Here is a 16,341-nt window from a genome sequence, read left to right on the forward strand (position 1 = left end):
GATCCATAGGATCATCCTAACCATTCGAACTGTGGAGGCAAAAAATGGACTAATTTGTGAAGGTTTATAGACATCCATTTTACCTCCACAAATCGTAGGGTTGGAATGATCCTATGGATCTGATTTTTTGTAGACGCCCTATCTATGTGAGGGCCTTTAAAATGGATGGCTTGGATCACCCAAACAATGTGGGCCCCCACTGTATTTTAAGCTAGTGTGTAGAGAACTCTCTACACATATGTGTAGGAACCGTTTTCTCATATATATATATATATATATATGGAATTTGCTTCGCGGTATCACAGAAAGTCATTTCACGGCTGACTTTTGAAGCAAAGAACAGCCAACACATATGAATTAAATGAATAAGACAAAATGTGCAAAAACCAGCTGCCAAATGGTGTTCAATTGCCTAGCAAATCTGAAATCCCTAATTAAATATGTGGTAGATTTCTCATCGACTCTTCATCCTCTGTTCACACTCACAGAGCTAATATTGCCATCCACAAACTCATTGTGTGACTTGTTCTCTGTTTATAGGCCCAACGATAGATTATCGACAAGATCATAGGATGCTCATCTCACCTATGGTCATGAGTGGGTGAGATGAGCATCCACACACGAAATGGAAAAAGGAGTTTCACATTTCATGATCAGAGTATGATACACGAAATGGAAAAAGGAGTTTCACATCCTAATCTTTTACTCATTCACGTGCACTCCATCGTGCATTTTATTATTTTTATTCATCTTATTGAAACTTTGCATCTTCTAGGTTATAAATATATGTCATTTCATTGCAACTACTCTTAATTTTTTCCATTTTATTTTTTATCTTATATTTATTATCGCTTTCACCAATCCTTTTGTTCTCCGGACAATGTTAAAAAAAATAAAATGTAAAGGCCATATTAATAAGAATTGCATGTCAGATCACTTGAGTGGGAAAAAACAAGGGATTCTCATCGGGTTCTAATCGGAAATATTCAAAATTTACTAATCAACCATCCTCAAAGGAAAACAAAAGATCTACCTTGGGACCCACATGCAGGGGCGGAGCTACATGTAGCATAAGGGGGCCAGCTACTCCTGTGAGTTGGGCCAAACTCCTTACTAGGTTCAACTCAATTCGGCCCATCCCCCTTTAAAATTTGAAGCCTGCCCCTCTTATGTATAAATCCTGGCTCCGTCACCGCCCACATGTCATTCTTATGTATAACTAAGATGGTTGATCTTGAAGGCCACCACAAGGCAACACATGTGATAATTGCCCGATGCGAAATGGCATCCCATCAATAAGACTAACACGATAGATTTGATTTATGTGAGGCTTCTCAAATTTACTTTATATTAGGCTTCTCCCAGTACGACCCTAAAAACACTTTGATCAAGTGGCTAAGATCATTATAGCTCAGCGGGACCAGTGATAGTAGGTAGGGTTACAAGCCGGGTCGGGTTGGGTTGGGTCGAGGCAAACCCTAGCCCCACTCAAGGATTCAAAACCGATACCCTATCCATACTCAACCCGAGCAATCTCTCAACCCTAACCAACCTGATTTTCTATATCGTGTCAGGATGGGTCCAGTTGGAATAAATTGGGTTCAGGTCGGCCCGAGGCAAAAATGGAAAAAAAGTACAAAAATACCTGTAACCCTAAAATTTTGAAATCGTCATAAATTCACAATAAAATTAGGGGAACGGGGTTGGGTTCAGGTCAGGTCGGTTTGCCCAAGCCCTCAACCCTAACCTATGCCCTAAATTAAACTGGGTTGGCTTTTCCCAACCCGAGGCAATGTCCGAAATCGGGTTGGACCCGTAGGTTGCCCAAGTGCCTAACAATGGGCAAGGATTGTGATCATCCAGACATGAATAATAGTGATTTATGTGGAAAGCTTTTCTGCACAATACTTTAGAGCTCTTTCAGCGCCACACTAATAACCTACAATAAATTTGGTAGTTACCAACCCAACCACTAATTAAAGCCACATTTATCGCTAGAACACCACCGAGCTACAACCATGGTCTCTTTCACACTTAACAAGCAAATAAATAATTTGCACTGCAGTACCCATTTCTCCCCTTTTGATATACCAAAGACTGACCCCTTGGGTATAGTGTCTCTTTTACAAACCCTCCACTTCTCATTTCTCAATCACATATCTCCACATATGCAGAAGCATTTATTATTTTAATAATATGGCAGTTGAATGAAATAATCCTGGTAATCCTTGTAGGTTGCACAATCTCCTTACTTCCATTATAAAATCTGACTAACTTCTTTCTTTTAGTGTCAATCACCTCTCTCTTTGTTCTGTGACTTGTCAATAGCTCCATGGATTTTCGTCTTCCTCTCTTCTCCTTTGTCTTTGTTGTTGGGGTAAGCTTTATTATTCTCACTTTACAGATATCAGTTCTTTTGGTTACTGTTCTTATTCTAAGCCTAATATAACTTTGGTTGGTCTTGTTTTCAGCTCACAGCCGTTCTAGCTGTTAGCCATGCAGCTTTGCCTTCCGAAGTTTACTGGCACGAGGTGCTGCCCAACACTAGGATGCCGAGTTTCATTAGAGATCTTTTGCACCAAGGTGGGCTTATTTTGCACCTAGGTGGCAATCACTTTCGGCGTGTTTGGCTACTAGGAATTTGTTTTCATGACAAATCCGTAGATTCCAAGGGTTAAGTTGCTAAAAATCAAGAAAGGAAATCAAGGAATAAATGTCTCTCACGATGTGATGGGGGCTAAAAATCAGGAAACAAAAAAACTCTGCTCAAAATCTGGTCAACCTTTTCCCCATTTTAGTCGCATCTCATCACCACAGCCGCCCCATTTCTGGATTTCCTTTCCTGATTTTTAGCATCTTCACCCTCATCTCCGATACGAGACAACCGATTTTTCATGAAAACAAATTCCCGGTGGTCAGACATGGCCTTTGTATGTTAAAAATGTTTTAAGAAAGAGAAGCGGTGGGTGTGAAACAACCAATTACTTCAAAAGCTTAAGCTGGTAGAGATGGTTTTATTTACGGGAGATGATAAATTCGCGCCCCATGCAGGATAATTCACACCCCTCTAAACGTCCAAAAGATTTAAAGTATGCCACATAATTCACGTTAAAGGGTGCGAATTATCCTACAAGGGGTGCGAATTTATCTTCGCCCTTTATTTAATCATTTATATTTCAACACTCCCCCTCACGTGTGGCCCATTTTTTGGGTTGGCTATACACATGAATTTTTAGTATTAAGGAGTTGTTGGGTTTTGAACTCCGGACCTGCCGTGAGGCAATTGCTCTGATAGCATGTGAAACAAGTCAACAGCCAATTACACCTGCCATGAGGTGCAGCTATGATACATGTGAAGCAACCAATTACTCCCAAATAGTAAGCTGTTAGAGTTTGTGTTAGTTAATCATTTATACTTCAATCAATATTGGTCTTATGACTCTCAAAGTTGACTCAGTCAAACCGGTGGAAACACCCCAAAAACTCGTTGAAAAGAAAGGCAAACTTGGTACATGGAGTTTTTCAGAACGAGTCAACTCATACAAGTTCCAATTCACGAGTTCTTGCCCATACTTGTGTATTTGGTCTGTAATCATATGAGTTTTTGTGCGGTGTAAGTCCGTATAGTCCAGTACTTTTCAAAAAATATGGTATCGGACGATCCAAACAGTCCATTTGACATCGGCCACAAGAAATCATTTCCATAGGATGATCCCAACCCTCCTATCTAGAGAGGAACTGCATATTATGGAAACCTCCTAGATCACAGGGCTAGGATCATTATGGAAATGACTTTTTGGGCAAAACCAATTTAAGCTGCGGCCAATCAAATGGACGTACGGCATCCTATGGTGTAACCCGTCCAGTACTTTTGGAAAAATACTGGACTATGGGCTTACACCATATACAAACTCCATATCATTTAGTATACTGATGGAGTACTTTAATTTCTTGTTGTCAATTTTTGTGCATGCATGCAGATTTGGTAGATGAGAAGACAGATACTTCTGTTAATGTAGGCAAGGGTGGAGTTCATGTAGAAGCAGGAAAGGGGACGCCGAAGAGCGGGACCACCGTAGACGTAGGGAGTGGTGGCGTTCATGTTGACACTGGAAAGGGCACCCCAAAGAGCGGGCCCACCATAGACGTAGGAAAGGGCGGCGTTCATGTCGACACCGGAAAGGGAAACTTGAATGGCGGCACCAGTGTTAATGTGGGGAGCGGCGGCGTGGGCGTGAACACGGGCCACAATGGAAATCCAGTAGTTGTACATGTGGGGCCGCCCGGAGGGAAACCTAGTCCGTTTAATTACAATTATGCTGCCTCAGAGGATCAGCTCCATGATGACCCCAACGTTGCGATTTTCTTCCTAGAGAAGAACTTGCACCCTAGTGCCAAAATGAATTTAGGGTTCACTAAAACCGCCGATGGACCCACCTTCCTTCCACGAGGAGTCGCCAAAACCATACCATTCTCATCTAGCAAAGTCTCCGATATCCTAAATCGATTCTCAATTGCTCCCGGTTCGCCCGACGCAGAAGCTGTGAAGGATACCCTACAAACTTGTGAGGCACCACCATCTAAGGGTGAGGATAAGTTATGTGCCACATCATTGGAATCGATGGTGGATTTTGCGAGATCAAAATTAGGTACAAATGTTCAAGTCCTAAGTACCACGGTGGACAAGGAGACGGGGAGCCAACAATATACCATTGGATCAGGGGTGGAGAAGATGGGGGGTCCCAGTTCTGTGGCATGCCACGGGCAATCCTATATGTACGCAGTGTACTACTGCCACGAGACCCATGACACGGTGGCGTACAAGGTCCCATTGGTAAGGAAGGATGGGACAAGTGTCGAAGCAGTTGCGGTATGCCACAAGGACACGTCCGCGTGGAACCCTAGACACCTGGCATTCCAAGTGCTCAAGGTCAAGCCGGGGTCCGTTCCTATCTGCCACTTCCTTCCTGAAGATCACCTACTCTGGGTTTCCAACTAAGAAGATGCAATATGGACCTTGCATCCTTTACTTCCTTGGCGTGTCTTTCTTTACCATAGTAAATAATTGTATTGCTATTACCATTATTATTGTATGTGGTGGTTTGTGTTATTAGTCGGTCTGTTTTCAGTTTTTATATAGAGAATAAAGGAAAGGATATCTTCAACCCCTTTCCATGCATTCCCAACTCTCATCGTTTTTCTTTTAGTTAAAATGAGGATCGACATTTCCACCCTTTCAGCTGATATATTTAGGGGTGTTCGTTCTGTTATAACCGAACCGAAGATATATTTAGGGGTGTTCGTTCTGTTATTACCGAACCGAATAGACCGAAATTTGATAACCGAAATAATTTCAATAATCGAAACCGACCCGAAGTTTCCAAAAACCGAACCAAAACCGAACCGATTAAAAATTAGGTAATTCGGTTATAACCAAATAACCGAATAGTGGGAGAAAAAGAGGAAATAGAGCAAAATCTCGGTTCGGATCGGAGGGCTAGGATCATCCTATAGAAATGATTTTTTTTAGCACAACCTAATTAAGTTGTGATCAATCAAATGAACGGTTTTGATCATCCTACGGAATGAGCATATAGCACTTTTTTGGGAAAATAATGGTTTTTATCCATAATTTCAGTTATTCGGTTAACTGAATTTTTTTTCCTGAGATAACCAAACCCAAACCCGAATAACAAAATTTTCAAAAAAAAAAACCGAACCGAACCAAGAAGGACAAAAACCGAACCGAACTGACCAAACCAATTCAGTTCAGTTCGGTTATTCAATTATAACCGAATAATGAATACCCCTAATATATTACAAGGGCGCTCATGGGTTTAGTGCTCTAAACAACATGTATCCTTAGGGGCTGTTTGGATCTGCGAATTTTAGAATCCATGTTTTAATTTAAAAACAGTGTAAAAGAGGGTTCATGATCAAGTTGCTGTATGCTGTCCAACATTTCTTGAATTTTAGTGACAAATCCAAGTTTTAGAAATCTCTCTCCCATCCTAAGATTTCTAAAACCTAGAAACGTGGGACAATCTCCTGCTCTTTTGCTGTCGGAAAGAAGGGTGAGAAATCAGAAAACGACGGCTGATCTCCTTCTTTTCTCGTCTCCCATCTACAATTTCGAGGAAAAAGAAGATTCTAAAATTCGCATATCCAAACGGCCCCTTAATAGGGCTAGTGATATTGGCACTACCATGTTTTAATAAGGGAATGTGCTCCACATGTTTGTCGTGCAGTATGTAAAGGTCTTTAAGAGCTTTTGAGAACCGTAATATTCCTCTGACAGACAGCCCTTTAAATACCACACGATAAAAATTGGAGCGCCTGTTTATCAAAACATTGGAGCGCAGAAATCATTTCCCTTTAATAATTGCATAAACTCATGTTGTCTTTTATTTTTTAACTGGGTCCAGAGCTTTTAGGGAACTCTAATTACATTAGAAATGTTTTTTCTTGAAATCCAAAGAGGGCCAAAATAAAGCCTGTTGGGCTTTTGTTCTCTTTCCCTTGCTTTTGTATACGGTGTAAGCCCGTATTTTTAAAAGGTACAGTATGGCCCACATCATAGGATGATCCAAACCATCAATTTGATGGACCACAACTTAAATATGTTGTGCCAAAAAATTCATTTCCATAATATGCAGGGCTAGGATCATCCTATAGAGTAGAGCACGAATCCCTGCCAAAACCCAAAATCACAGTGAAAATGGCCAAATCCTAGGTCATTTTCTCTTTCGTCTTTATTTCTCCATTTTATTAGTGTTTTCCATCCTAATTACGGGACGTTATATGGTGTAAGCCTTGCTTTGTTTGGTTGCAAAAAAACTCGGCAGCCGTTGGAATTTGGTATCCCATTCTACATTTAGTTACCAAAATGCATTGGACTTCCGTTGATTCCCTTGTATTTCTCTCATGTAATAATTGCTTGTCTCTTTCTTGTTCCCTCTTCCAAAAGCAAAGAATTATGGTTGAATTTTCTTGGGAATGATGCCTCTCTCTTTCTCTCTCTTCCTCTCCTCTCTCCCTATATTGGTAACGACACCTCCTACTTTTTCTCCTACTCTCCGATTCTATGCCGCGCAACAAAACACCACTACAAAATTTTCTAAGGTCATTCTAGGAAAATTAAAATGCTTGTCTCCTCCCTTTGACTTCCTATTCCACTGCTTTCCGAGCCAACCCAAGCAACCAAACATAGCATATATATAGTCCCTTATTTGTCTGAAGGGAAAAATACACTTAGACCCCCTGACACATTCAACTTAACCCCTAATGCTTAAAAAGTTACAAGTAGACCCCTGTGGTTTCAATTTGTATAAGGTAGCCCCCTTAGTTGACGGTTCGTCCACAGATTGAAGGGTTAGGATGATCCGATGGAGCTGATTTTTTGGGCACACACTATCTATGTCAGGGCCCATCAAATGAACGCTTTTATCATCCAAACAATGTGGGCCCATACCCGAATCCAAACCTCCATTGATGGGACGTAACTTAAATAGGTTGTGCCCAAAAAAATCATTTCTCTAGGATGATCTCAATCCTCTTATCTATAGAGAAACTGCACTTGAAACCTCTGTTATGCCCATCACATGGACGGTTTGGATCATCCTATAGTGTGGTCCGAACAGTACTTTTTATAAAAATACGGTATTATAAGGGCTTTCACCATCTCTTGCCTCTTGGGTTTCATTTTCGATACTCTAATCAGAGGGAGAGAGCTTTATGTAGCTCAAATGGTGGCATACATGGCATGATGGGCCTTGATTTTGGTACTCTTTTCTGGTTGAGCATGGCTCCCATTGTTTGATCTCCTTCCTCAAATTCTGTAGTGTGTTTTTTTCCCTCTTGTTCTTCTCTCCATTAGAGCTCGATGTCAAACGTGATAGTTTTAGACAACGGGGGAGGCCTATGCAAAGCAGGCATAGGCGGAGACCGAGACCCAATAGCAGTAGTCCCAAACTGTCTAGGCCGAACCCCTTCCTCCTCTTCCTCCAAACAAAAATGGCTAATCGCCGACCAACTCAACTCCTCCTCCACCACCACCACTGACCTCACCTCCATCTCCCTCCGCCGCCCTTTCGACCGCGGTTACCTCATCAACCCTGACCTCCAAAAAGAAGTCTGGGACCGCATTTTCCGCTCCATCCTCCGTCCCCACCTCGACCCAACTCTCTCCTCCCTCCTCTTAGTTGAACCCCTCTTTAATCTCCCTTCCATCCAACGCGCTACTGATGAACTTGTTTTTGAGGATTTTGGTTTTCGTTCTCTTTATGTTGCTGATTCTCCTTCTCTTGTTCATCTTTATGAGGCTAGTAGAAGGCCTGATGGGTTACTTTCTAGTACGCAGTGTAGTCTTGTTGTTGATTCTGGGTTTTCTTTTACTCATGCTGCTCCTGTTCTTCAGAATTTTACTCTGAATTATGCGGTTAAGAGGCTTGATCTTGGGGGTAAGGCTCTTACTAATTATTTAAAGGAGCTTGTTTCGTATCGGTCTATTAATGTTATGGATGAGACTTTTCTTATTGATGAAGTAAAGGAGAAGCTCTGTTTTGTTTCCCTTGATGTTCACCGCGATCTTCAACTTGCCAGGTACTCTTCTTACTTCTCTCCCATGATCTTGTAAGTTGTAACAAACAATTTTTTTCTTCTGTTCTTTCATTAAATTCTCAGAACTTTTTAGTTCCCTTTTTATGCATTTTGCCATGGATATGTAACCCATATGTTCAATCCCATTTAAATGGAACTTGTGCCTTCTGACTTTGCTCTCTAGATAGTAGATAACAACGAGTTGATTTAACGTCAAGATCTCGTAGCATTGACTGATCATTAATTCTATGGAGAAATTGGGGTTATTGTAGGTTCTTCAGAATAGGCATGGAAGTTATTGTTTAGTCCTTTTCAATGTATCTCATATTAACTGCATTTGTATCTCTATACATATCAATGAGAATGAGCATCTAGAGATGGAACTTTTGATTGAAATTCTCTATAGCAAATTGTTGTAATATGGAGTTGAATGATTCCTCCTTAAGGTTTGAGTGATTTCCCTTTGGCATTGAGCAATTCCGCCTTGCTAGTCGAGTGATTCCTAGCATCTTACGTGGCGTCGAGTGATTCCACTACAAACCGATTGAGTGATTCTCGGTTATATCTTTCCTATTATTCTTGTTATCTGATCAATTCCTTTTTGTTTTTTTTATTTATGGGTTACGGCCTGCATCAGAGATATTCCAAATAACCTTCCAATCCCCCCTTTTCTCATATAAATATTTTATCCTTGCCCATGTATAGTTGGCTAAGGGATATAATGCGGAGAAATTATGACATAATGAGAACTCACCTAACCAAATATCCTCCCAAAATCTAATCCCCCTCCCCTTCCACTATAAACCTAATACTGGACTCAACAAATGACTGACATTTACAAATAGGAGGCCATGGCCCTGGACCATTACCTTTATGTAAATTCCTACATTCGACTCCCTCCATCCTACTCCATTTTTTTTCCTAATAATGGTGTGCCATTAAGCCTCTTTTTCATGGCCGAACCTCCATAACCATTTCCCGTAAGAAGGCTTTGTTTCTTAACTTGAGATTTCTAATACCAAGGTTGCCATACCTTTTCGGTTTGCTTACTCTTTCCCAATTCATAAGATGCTTCCTTCTTTTGTTTTCTTCTTGTCCTTCCCAAAGAAAATCTCTTTGCATCTTTTCCATCCTTTTGGCAATCTTTGTAGGCAATTGATAAGGGGACTTAAACTATACTGGTAACTTTGATAAAGCCGCTTTAATGAGTATTGTTCTTCCACCCAATGACAAATAACCCTTCCTCCTTGATGCTAGTTTCTTTTCAACCTTTTCAATTATCCTCCCATAAGTATGATGTCCGAATCTCACATCCCAATAGAAGACCAAGATAGGTATGTGAAAACTTTCATTGGAGACACCTCAAAATCATTGCAAATTTGCAAATCTTGAAACCACACCCTCTAAGTTGATACACACCATCAGACTTTTCTGAACACTAATTTTTAAACCTAATATCACTTCAAACCATCTAAAATCGTTTTGATGTTTCTCATTTCCAACTCCTCAACATGAGGAAAAATGAAGATGCCATCTGCAAATTTTAAGTAAGAATAGGGGGACCATGTCTGAAATGATCAAAGGAGACCGAGGAGGCCAACACCAAGAAGTGGATTGGTCCTGCATTGATTGTGGATTTCTCATCTCCATACCTACTACCATCCAACTTAGATCTGCAAACACACCCCCCCCCCCCCCAACACACACACACACACCCGCGACAAGAAAAGAAAGGAAATCTCCTACCTGCGATTTTCAAACGTGCAGCAGAACCCTTACCTATCCATGAAACCCCTCTACCAGGCCCTGCCCTTGAACCTTTCATAATTCCCTTTTCCCCTGTCCTTCCCTTGCCAGCGACACCATCAAAACCACCCCCTAGAATGTCCTATACTTTTAACCCTAGATCTGACCTGATCACATCAGATATAAGATCTTATCCCCTTAAGCTCATTTAATCATATAGCACCTTGCTGATCTCGCCTCCTAATATTCTCCAGACTTTTACTTTAGACCTTTAATCCCATCCCTTACCATTTAGATTGATTACATAATCAAGAATTCTCAAAGAACCATTACTTTAGACTGTTACAGGCCTAAACCATTACCTAAAGCATATCTGTCCATAAGCCCAATTAATTCCAGCCTAAAATCTCTGGCCTGCAATCTAACTGTTCACTCACAGTATTTTTTTTACTGTTTAGTCTATATATGCCCCAATCAGTCCTGTACTTCACTCCTAAAACCCATTGATTACATTAATATTACCTTAGAGCCCTACCTTTCTTCCCTTTCTAACCCTCCCACTTATATCCTTGCCACCTGTCAACGTCTCCTTGCAGCTGTTTCGAACCATCAGAAAACGAAGACGACGGTGAGGAAAAAAGAGAGAAAGAGAACGTACATGGTGACTGTTGCCGTCTTTCATCTGCATAAGTCACCTTTAACTTGAAGCAACTCACCGCCTGGAGAAGGTAAGTTTTTCTTCCCCTCCCTCCCCCACAACTTTATTTGGCTGAGATTAGAAGTAGATGGGAACTATAAGTCAGGATTATTGAACTTGTTCTTCCCTAGATTTTATATTTTAATTCCCTGCACTAAAAAAATGCGAAAGTGTTATGGAGAATGTTTGTCAAACGTCATTTAAAAGAAAAGGATGTTTGTCAAACATCACCTTTCGATTTATTTTTCCACATTGAGATTAGAAGTAGATAGGGCCTACATGTCACCTTCTTTGGTTGAGATTAGAAGTAGGCATTATATGTCACCTTCTTTGGTTGAGCCTAGAAGCAGGTGCTAACCATGAGATTAGAAGTTTTGTTTTTTTAATTTTCATGCTTTCTCTCCTTTTCATAGCGACTGCATATGCACTTAATATTGCAAAATGAATATGCAGTTAAATATTAACAATGCAGCAGACTTTCTCTCTCTTTTTTCTATCCTCTGCGGAACACAAGTCAATATGTGCACTCCGTCAAGCACAGTGCATGTGTTTGAAGGCGTTACTTACATTGAGGAGAGAGATGACGATAGTGAGGACAACAACAATGACTTACCAATTTTTTATAATTGATATTAGTGATTTGATGTTAGAGACTTTGAGAATTGATATGAATTTTTTTTTTATCGTTTTTAAGATATATTTTAATTTACATGGATTTGGTTGGAAAATAGATCGTTAGATGTGACAAGTTTGTTAGATATGACAAGTTTGTCAGCAAACAATTTGTATTATGCTTTTGAATAACTAATCATGGTATTTTCTATTTAAATTATTGGATTTGTGTGGAAAATGAACAGTTAGCCATTTATTATGGTTTCTTATTTGCTTAGATTTTTATATTTTTCTGCTATTTATAAATCAATCTCAATGAATCTTACAATTTACGATACGATTTATGATCTTATATGATTCAACATCTATTACAATTTACGATTCGATTTCGATTTCCAAAACTTTGTGTGGAGTTACTGCACTTTTCAGATTTGCACCGAAAGCTGCTTAAGAACTTTGCATTAATTGCCTTTGTAACAGTGTGCTATAAGACCTAAATTATCAACAAGCTCTCCAAGAACATTGAAAATTCGTCCGAGTGTAGGAACACTTAAAGGGGCTCCCGTGTCAATCACTTCCATTCCTCTCATCAGACCATTTGGAACACTCATAGCTACAGCTCCAACTTGATTATTTCCTAATAATTGCCATACCTCACAAGTCACCTATCTCTCTAAAGTTCAAATTCAGTTACGTTTGTGCCTTCTATTGTCTTTTTACAAAGAGTGAAATGCGTCATCTTTTAGAATTGATCGACAACAACAAATAACTGAGTCCATACTTCGTTGGATCCACAGGAGACCTAACAAAACAACTATACTACCAAATACCACAAAAGGGCACTGGTGTTCCAGAATGATTTATTTTTTATGTGGAATTCATCATGCTGTTAATATTGATATTTCTGGTTAACTTGATTTTATAAAAACATCTGTTCTTGGGCTTTAAGTCAGTCAATATTTTTACTTTGCCCATTCCTTTTAGAAGAATGCTAAACTGAAGTGTGCCCTCGCAAAAACCAGCCGTAGTTCAAGGGCGCCCCCATTGGATCCACATCATCAAAGTGAATTTATTATGTTTTTACTTGTACATTTTTGGGTGGTGTGGATCCAATGGGGGGCGCCCTTGCACTGCAGCTGGTTTTTGCAAGGGAGCCCTTCAGTGTAGCATTCCTCTTCTTTATATCTATTTTATCTCACTTTTTATTCAGTGGACACAATTTCTATTGTCTAAATTGACTTCATTTTCAATAGGGGACGAGGGAAGGACAATCTATTGAAGTGCACATATGTCCTTCCTGACGGTATCACTCATACCAAAGGTTTTGTAAAAGACCCGGATGAAGCACAAAGATATCTCACTCTGCCAGATGGAGCCCCACCTCCACAACCAGGAATGAATGAAGAAATGGGCCATATCGAAGATGTGGAAAAATCCGAAGATAGGAAAAGAATTGATTTGACAAAAAATGTAGTACTCTTATGTACTTTTTAATAGACTCATCTAATATTGCCATCTAAAATATTTTCCTTCTATGCAGGAGTTTAATCTAACCAATGAGCGCTTCCTTGTCCCTGAGATGATTTTCCATCCCGCTGATTTGGGTGTGTATTCCACTCAATGGTAAATGATATCGGTGCCTAACTTGACCAGCATTTTTATTTAGATGACATGATTTTCCATGGTGCTGATTTCACCCTGGCTATTTTTTTACGGGCCATTCGATGCTATATATTCATATAGTCTATTGGTTCTTGGTAGTTATTGTTGGGTTAAGATTCAACTGGGATTCCTTTGGTTTGGCATAGGTTTTCAGCTGATATATTGGGGTTGGAGATGGAGTGACTGACCCTTACTAAACTGACATGGGTATCCTGTTTGCAACTCTTATCTAAATTGGAACTTATTTACAGGAATGAATGAGGCTGGACTGGCTGAGTGTATTGTACGAGCTGTTAATTCTTGCCATCCTCATCTTCATCCAGTACTCTTCGAAAGGTGCTCTTAAAGAACACCCTGTTCCTTTCTATTATATTGTGTTCTCTTTTCTGTTTCATTGTCTAGATGCAGATGAGATTTCGTCTTATTCCATGATGTGTGAATGTGTGCAGCATCATTTTGACAGGTGGGAGCACGTTGTTCCCTCGATTTGCTGAGAGACTGTAAGTTTCTCTTAATTCCATAGCCATTCTGTTAGTCAAAATATGTGTTTCGAGATAGAGGTGGTCTAAACTTTGTCGGGTTGTGGTTCCATTGCAGCACAATCAGCCATTCACTTTATGTGGAATTTGAGACTAATTAAAAAAAAAAAAAAATTTGGCTACAATGAATTTTTTCTCTCATGATGAACTAGTGTCTCCAAGTGCTGAGAGAGGGGTAGGGCAACTAAAAATCAGGAAACTAGTGTCTCCAAGTGGTGATAAGTGGCTCAAAATCAGGAAACAAAGAACTCTACTGAAAATAGGATCGACTTTTTCCTGATTTTTAGCCACTTCTCACCCTCATGTCAATCGTGCCCCGTCAAATCTCTCTCCTCCCACCTTCCCCATCCCTCTCTCACCACTTGGAGACACTAATTTATCATGAAAAAAATTCCTGGCTGCCAGACATGGCCTAAATGTGGCTGGCACCATCCGCCGAAATACTTTTACTATTGTGCAACTAACTTTACCACGAAGGATTTTAGATCACTTCTTTTAGATATCATATTCTTTTATCAGGAAAAATGATTTTTACTGATTACAGAAAAAGGGAGCTTCGACCTCTTGTACGTGATGATTACCAAGTGAAGATAACAACTCAAGAAGAGTATTGATTCTCTCTCTCTGGATGAACTTTTTTTTTAGACTTTATGCTTTCTGTCGAATAAATACTTACATTCTCCTCACTACTTGGTTCAGTCCCATTCGAGGTGTATGGAGAGGGGGATCACTTCTGGCCTCTAGCCCTGATTTTGAATCAATGTGTGTCACAAAGTCCGAATATGAGGAGCTTGGATCAGCTCGTTGTCGACGTCGGTTTTTGCACTGAGTATCTAGCTCGTTGTGGCCTACTATGAATAGAAAAGGAGGTCTAGTGAACAAGACTTGAGGCCTATATGAAGGCATAGGCCAGACCACCAGAACAGATTTGTACGAGCCAAAGTGATCATGCAAGGTTCCTGCCACAATGAGTTGGAGAAGCCATAACAATGGCTGCTTGGTTCCTTTCTGATTTAGAAGATTCTCTCTTTTCCTTACCCTTTGGTTCCATTCGTAAACATAAGTTATTATACAGCTGTTGCATTGGAAAAGTAGTGTTTTCATGTTCCCAAACAAGAACCAGATGTACTAAAGCAGTGCTTTTAGTTGAAATCAAGGCTCATTCCAAAGGTAGAAGAGATGAGTAGGCTTTGCTCATATCAGATTGAGTGCGGAAAAACTCGCAAGGATTGGATGAAAACCGGCTATGTGGGAAAAGCCGAGCAAAAGATATATCCATCCTGATAGCTAAATTCGCCTAGGAAGACACATGCAATTGTAGCTGAATAGTGTGTACTGATGTTGGTCTTTATATTCAAATAATCTACAGCCATTTCTTTCATAGGCTGACTACCGGAAGGACTATATAACAAGATGGCTAAGAACTCATGACTTCTCTCTCTGCTGCTTGTAAGGCATCGCTGATACAGTGTCTCTCTTGCTAATGCCATGGTTAATTGATACCGTTCTGGGACTTGCACTTGATCTATTTATTGTCTAACTTTTTCAAGTCATTGTAAAACAGCCAAAATGCATGTTTCACTTTTTGTTTGTAAAATTTAGTAAAGGGACTTATTTGAACCCCAGAAAAAATCTCACTAACCTCGGAGAACCAAATAATGCACCACACCTTGATTCAGCTGACTGATTTAGGGAAATGATAAATGCGCCCCTTTCCATCACTTGGGACACCCAGCTGCATTGTACGTTGCAATCAGGTCCATTCATTCCTTCAAATGTGAAGTAGATCAGCCCCTTTGCAGTCATAGATACACTGTAGGGGGGGTATCCCAAGTAATGAAAAGGGGTGCATTTATCATTTCACCTGATTTAATGCATATAATTTTTGGGAACTGCTATTGCTCTCCATAGTGCCACCTCCTTTTCCTATTTTTGTACTTCCTAGTTTGAATAGTGAGCCTTCATCTTCTTTTGCATGTTTGTTTGTAACCATTTAAGATAGGACAATGATATTGGCAGCCATTATTTTGATGGTATCACTCCTCACTTTATTACACTTCTCTGGTTTGCTGTTGTTTTGGGGAATGTGGCAACTTTGAATAGCTAATTGCAAAACTTGTAGAGGGCTGCTAGCAAAACGGGATTTCGTTTTGAAGATAAAGATGAAATCCCATGTCATGACACATGCGCAAAAGACAAGGAAGTGATCCTGTATCCCCATGATTGTGAGCCCCAAACTGATTGCCTTACTATCTGCTTTAGTTGCCTGTGAGCTGATAGAATTGTCATGCCTACTTGCCTATTAATCCAAAGTGGCAAAGGCAAAGAAGACGAGACAGAAGCTTCATAAAGAAGGGGGCGAATGACCATCAAGCAAAAGCAAGGCAAAAGCTACTAGCCGACTCAGAGCTAATAAGGAAGCGAAAAAGTAGCCAACTCAAGCTACTAAGGCAGCAGAAAGCATTGAGTCCAAAAATCGGTTAGGGC

The 16,341-nt window shown here is 40.1% G+C and overlaps 2 protein-coding genes across 3 annotated transcripts; both read left to right on the forward strand.

Annotated features, from left to right (window-relative positions):
- Window positions 1–2,218: 2,218 nt before the first annotated feature.
- On the forward strand, window positions 2,219–5,186 carry LOC143846429 (BURP domain protein RD22-like). Its single transcript, XM_077354863.1, has 3 exons — window positions 2,219–2,377; window positions 2,472–2,583; window positions 3,981–5,186. Exons 1-3 carry the CDS (start codon window positions 2,333–2,335, stop codon window positions 4,997–4,999), a joined length of 1,176 nt encoding a protein of 391 aa, XP_077210978.1. The 5' UTR covers window positions 2,219–2,332; the 3' UTR covers window positions 5,000–5,186.
- A 2,487-nt stretch (window positions 5,187–7,673) lies between these two features.
- On the forward strand, window positions 7,674–15,382 carry ARP6 (actin-related protein 6). 2 transcript variants are annotated; one of them, XM_077355105.1, is made up of 8 exons: window positions 7,674–8,459; window positions 8,544–8,601; window positions 12,907–13,123; window positions 13,194–13,257; window positions 13,567–13,651; window positions 13,765–13,815; window positions 14,399–14,461; window positions 14,554–15,382. In XM_077355105.1, exons 1-8 carry the CDS (start codon window positions 7,883–7,885, stop codon window positions 14,681–14,683), a joined length of 1,245 nt encoding a protein of 414 aa, XP_077211220.1. In that variant the 5' UTR covers window positions 7,674–7,882; the 3' UTR covers window positions 14,684–15,382. The 2 variants fall into 2 exon arrangements, with proteins under 2 accessions (XP_077211220.1, XP_077211219.1); XM_077355104.1 differs by having other exon boundaries at window positions 7,674–8,601.
- The last annotated feature ends 959 nt before the right edge of the window (window positions 15,383–16,341 follow it).

The sequence above is a fragment of the Tasmannia lanceolata genome, unplaced genomic scaffold, assembly GCF_043159265.1.
Source record: "Tasmannia lanceolata isolate RefF3 unplaced genomic scaffold, GAP_Taslan_0.1 ptg000015l, whole genome shotgun sequence".
NCBI lineage: Eukaryota > Viridiplantae > Streptophyta > Magnoliopsida > Canellales > Winteraceae > Tasmannia > Tasmannia lanceolata.

Bases quoted from the DNA above. Each gene is read 5' to 3' on its own strand.
- LOC143846429 (XM_077354863.1), top strand. From the start codon at position 2,333: ATGGATTTTCGTCTTCCTCTCTTCTCCTTTGTCTTTGTTGTTGGG. The intron at 2,378-2,471 runs GTAAGCTTTATT...TCTTGTTTTCAG, and splicing joins CCTTTGTCTTTGTTGTTGGG to CTCACAGCCGTTCTAGCTGT. The intron at 2,584-3,980 runs GTGGGCTTATTT...GCATGCATGCAG, and splicing joins TAGAGATCTTTTGCACCAAG to ATTTGGTAGATGAGAAGACA.
- ARP6 (XM_077355104.1), top strand. From the start codon at position 7,883: ATGTCAAACGTGATAGTTTTAGACAACGGGGGAGGCCTATGCAAAGCA. The intron at 13,258-13,566 runs GTGTGTATTCCA...ACTTATTTACAG, and splicing joins TTTCCATCCCGCTGATTTGG to GAATGAATGAGGCTGGACTG. The intron at 13,816-14,398 runs GTAAGTTTCTCT...TACTGATTACAG, and splicing joins CCTCGATTTGCTGAGAGACT to AAAAAGGGAGCTTCGACCTC.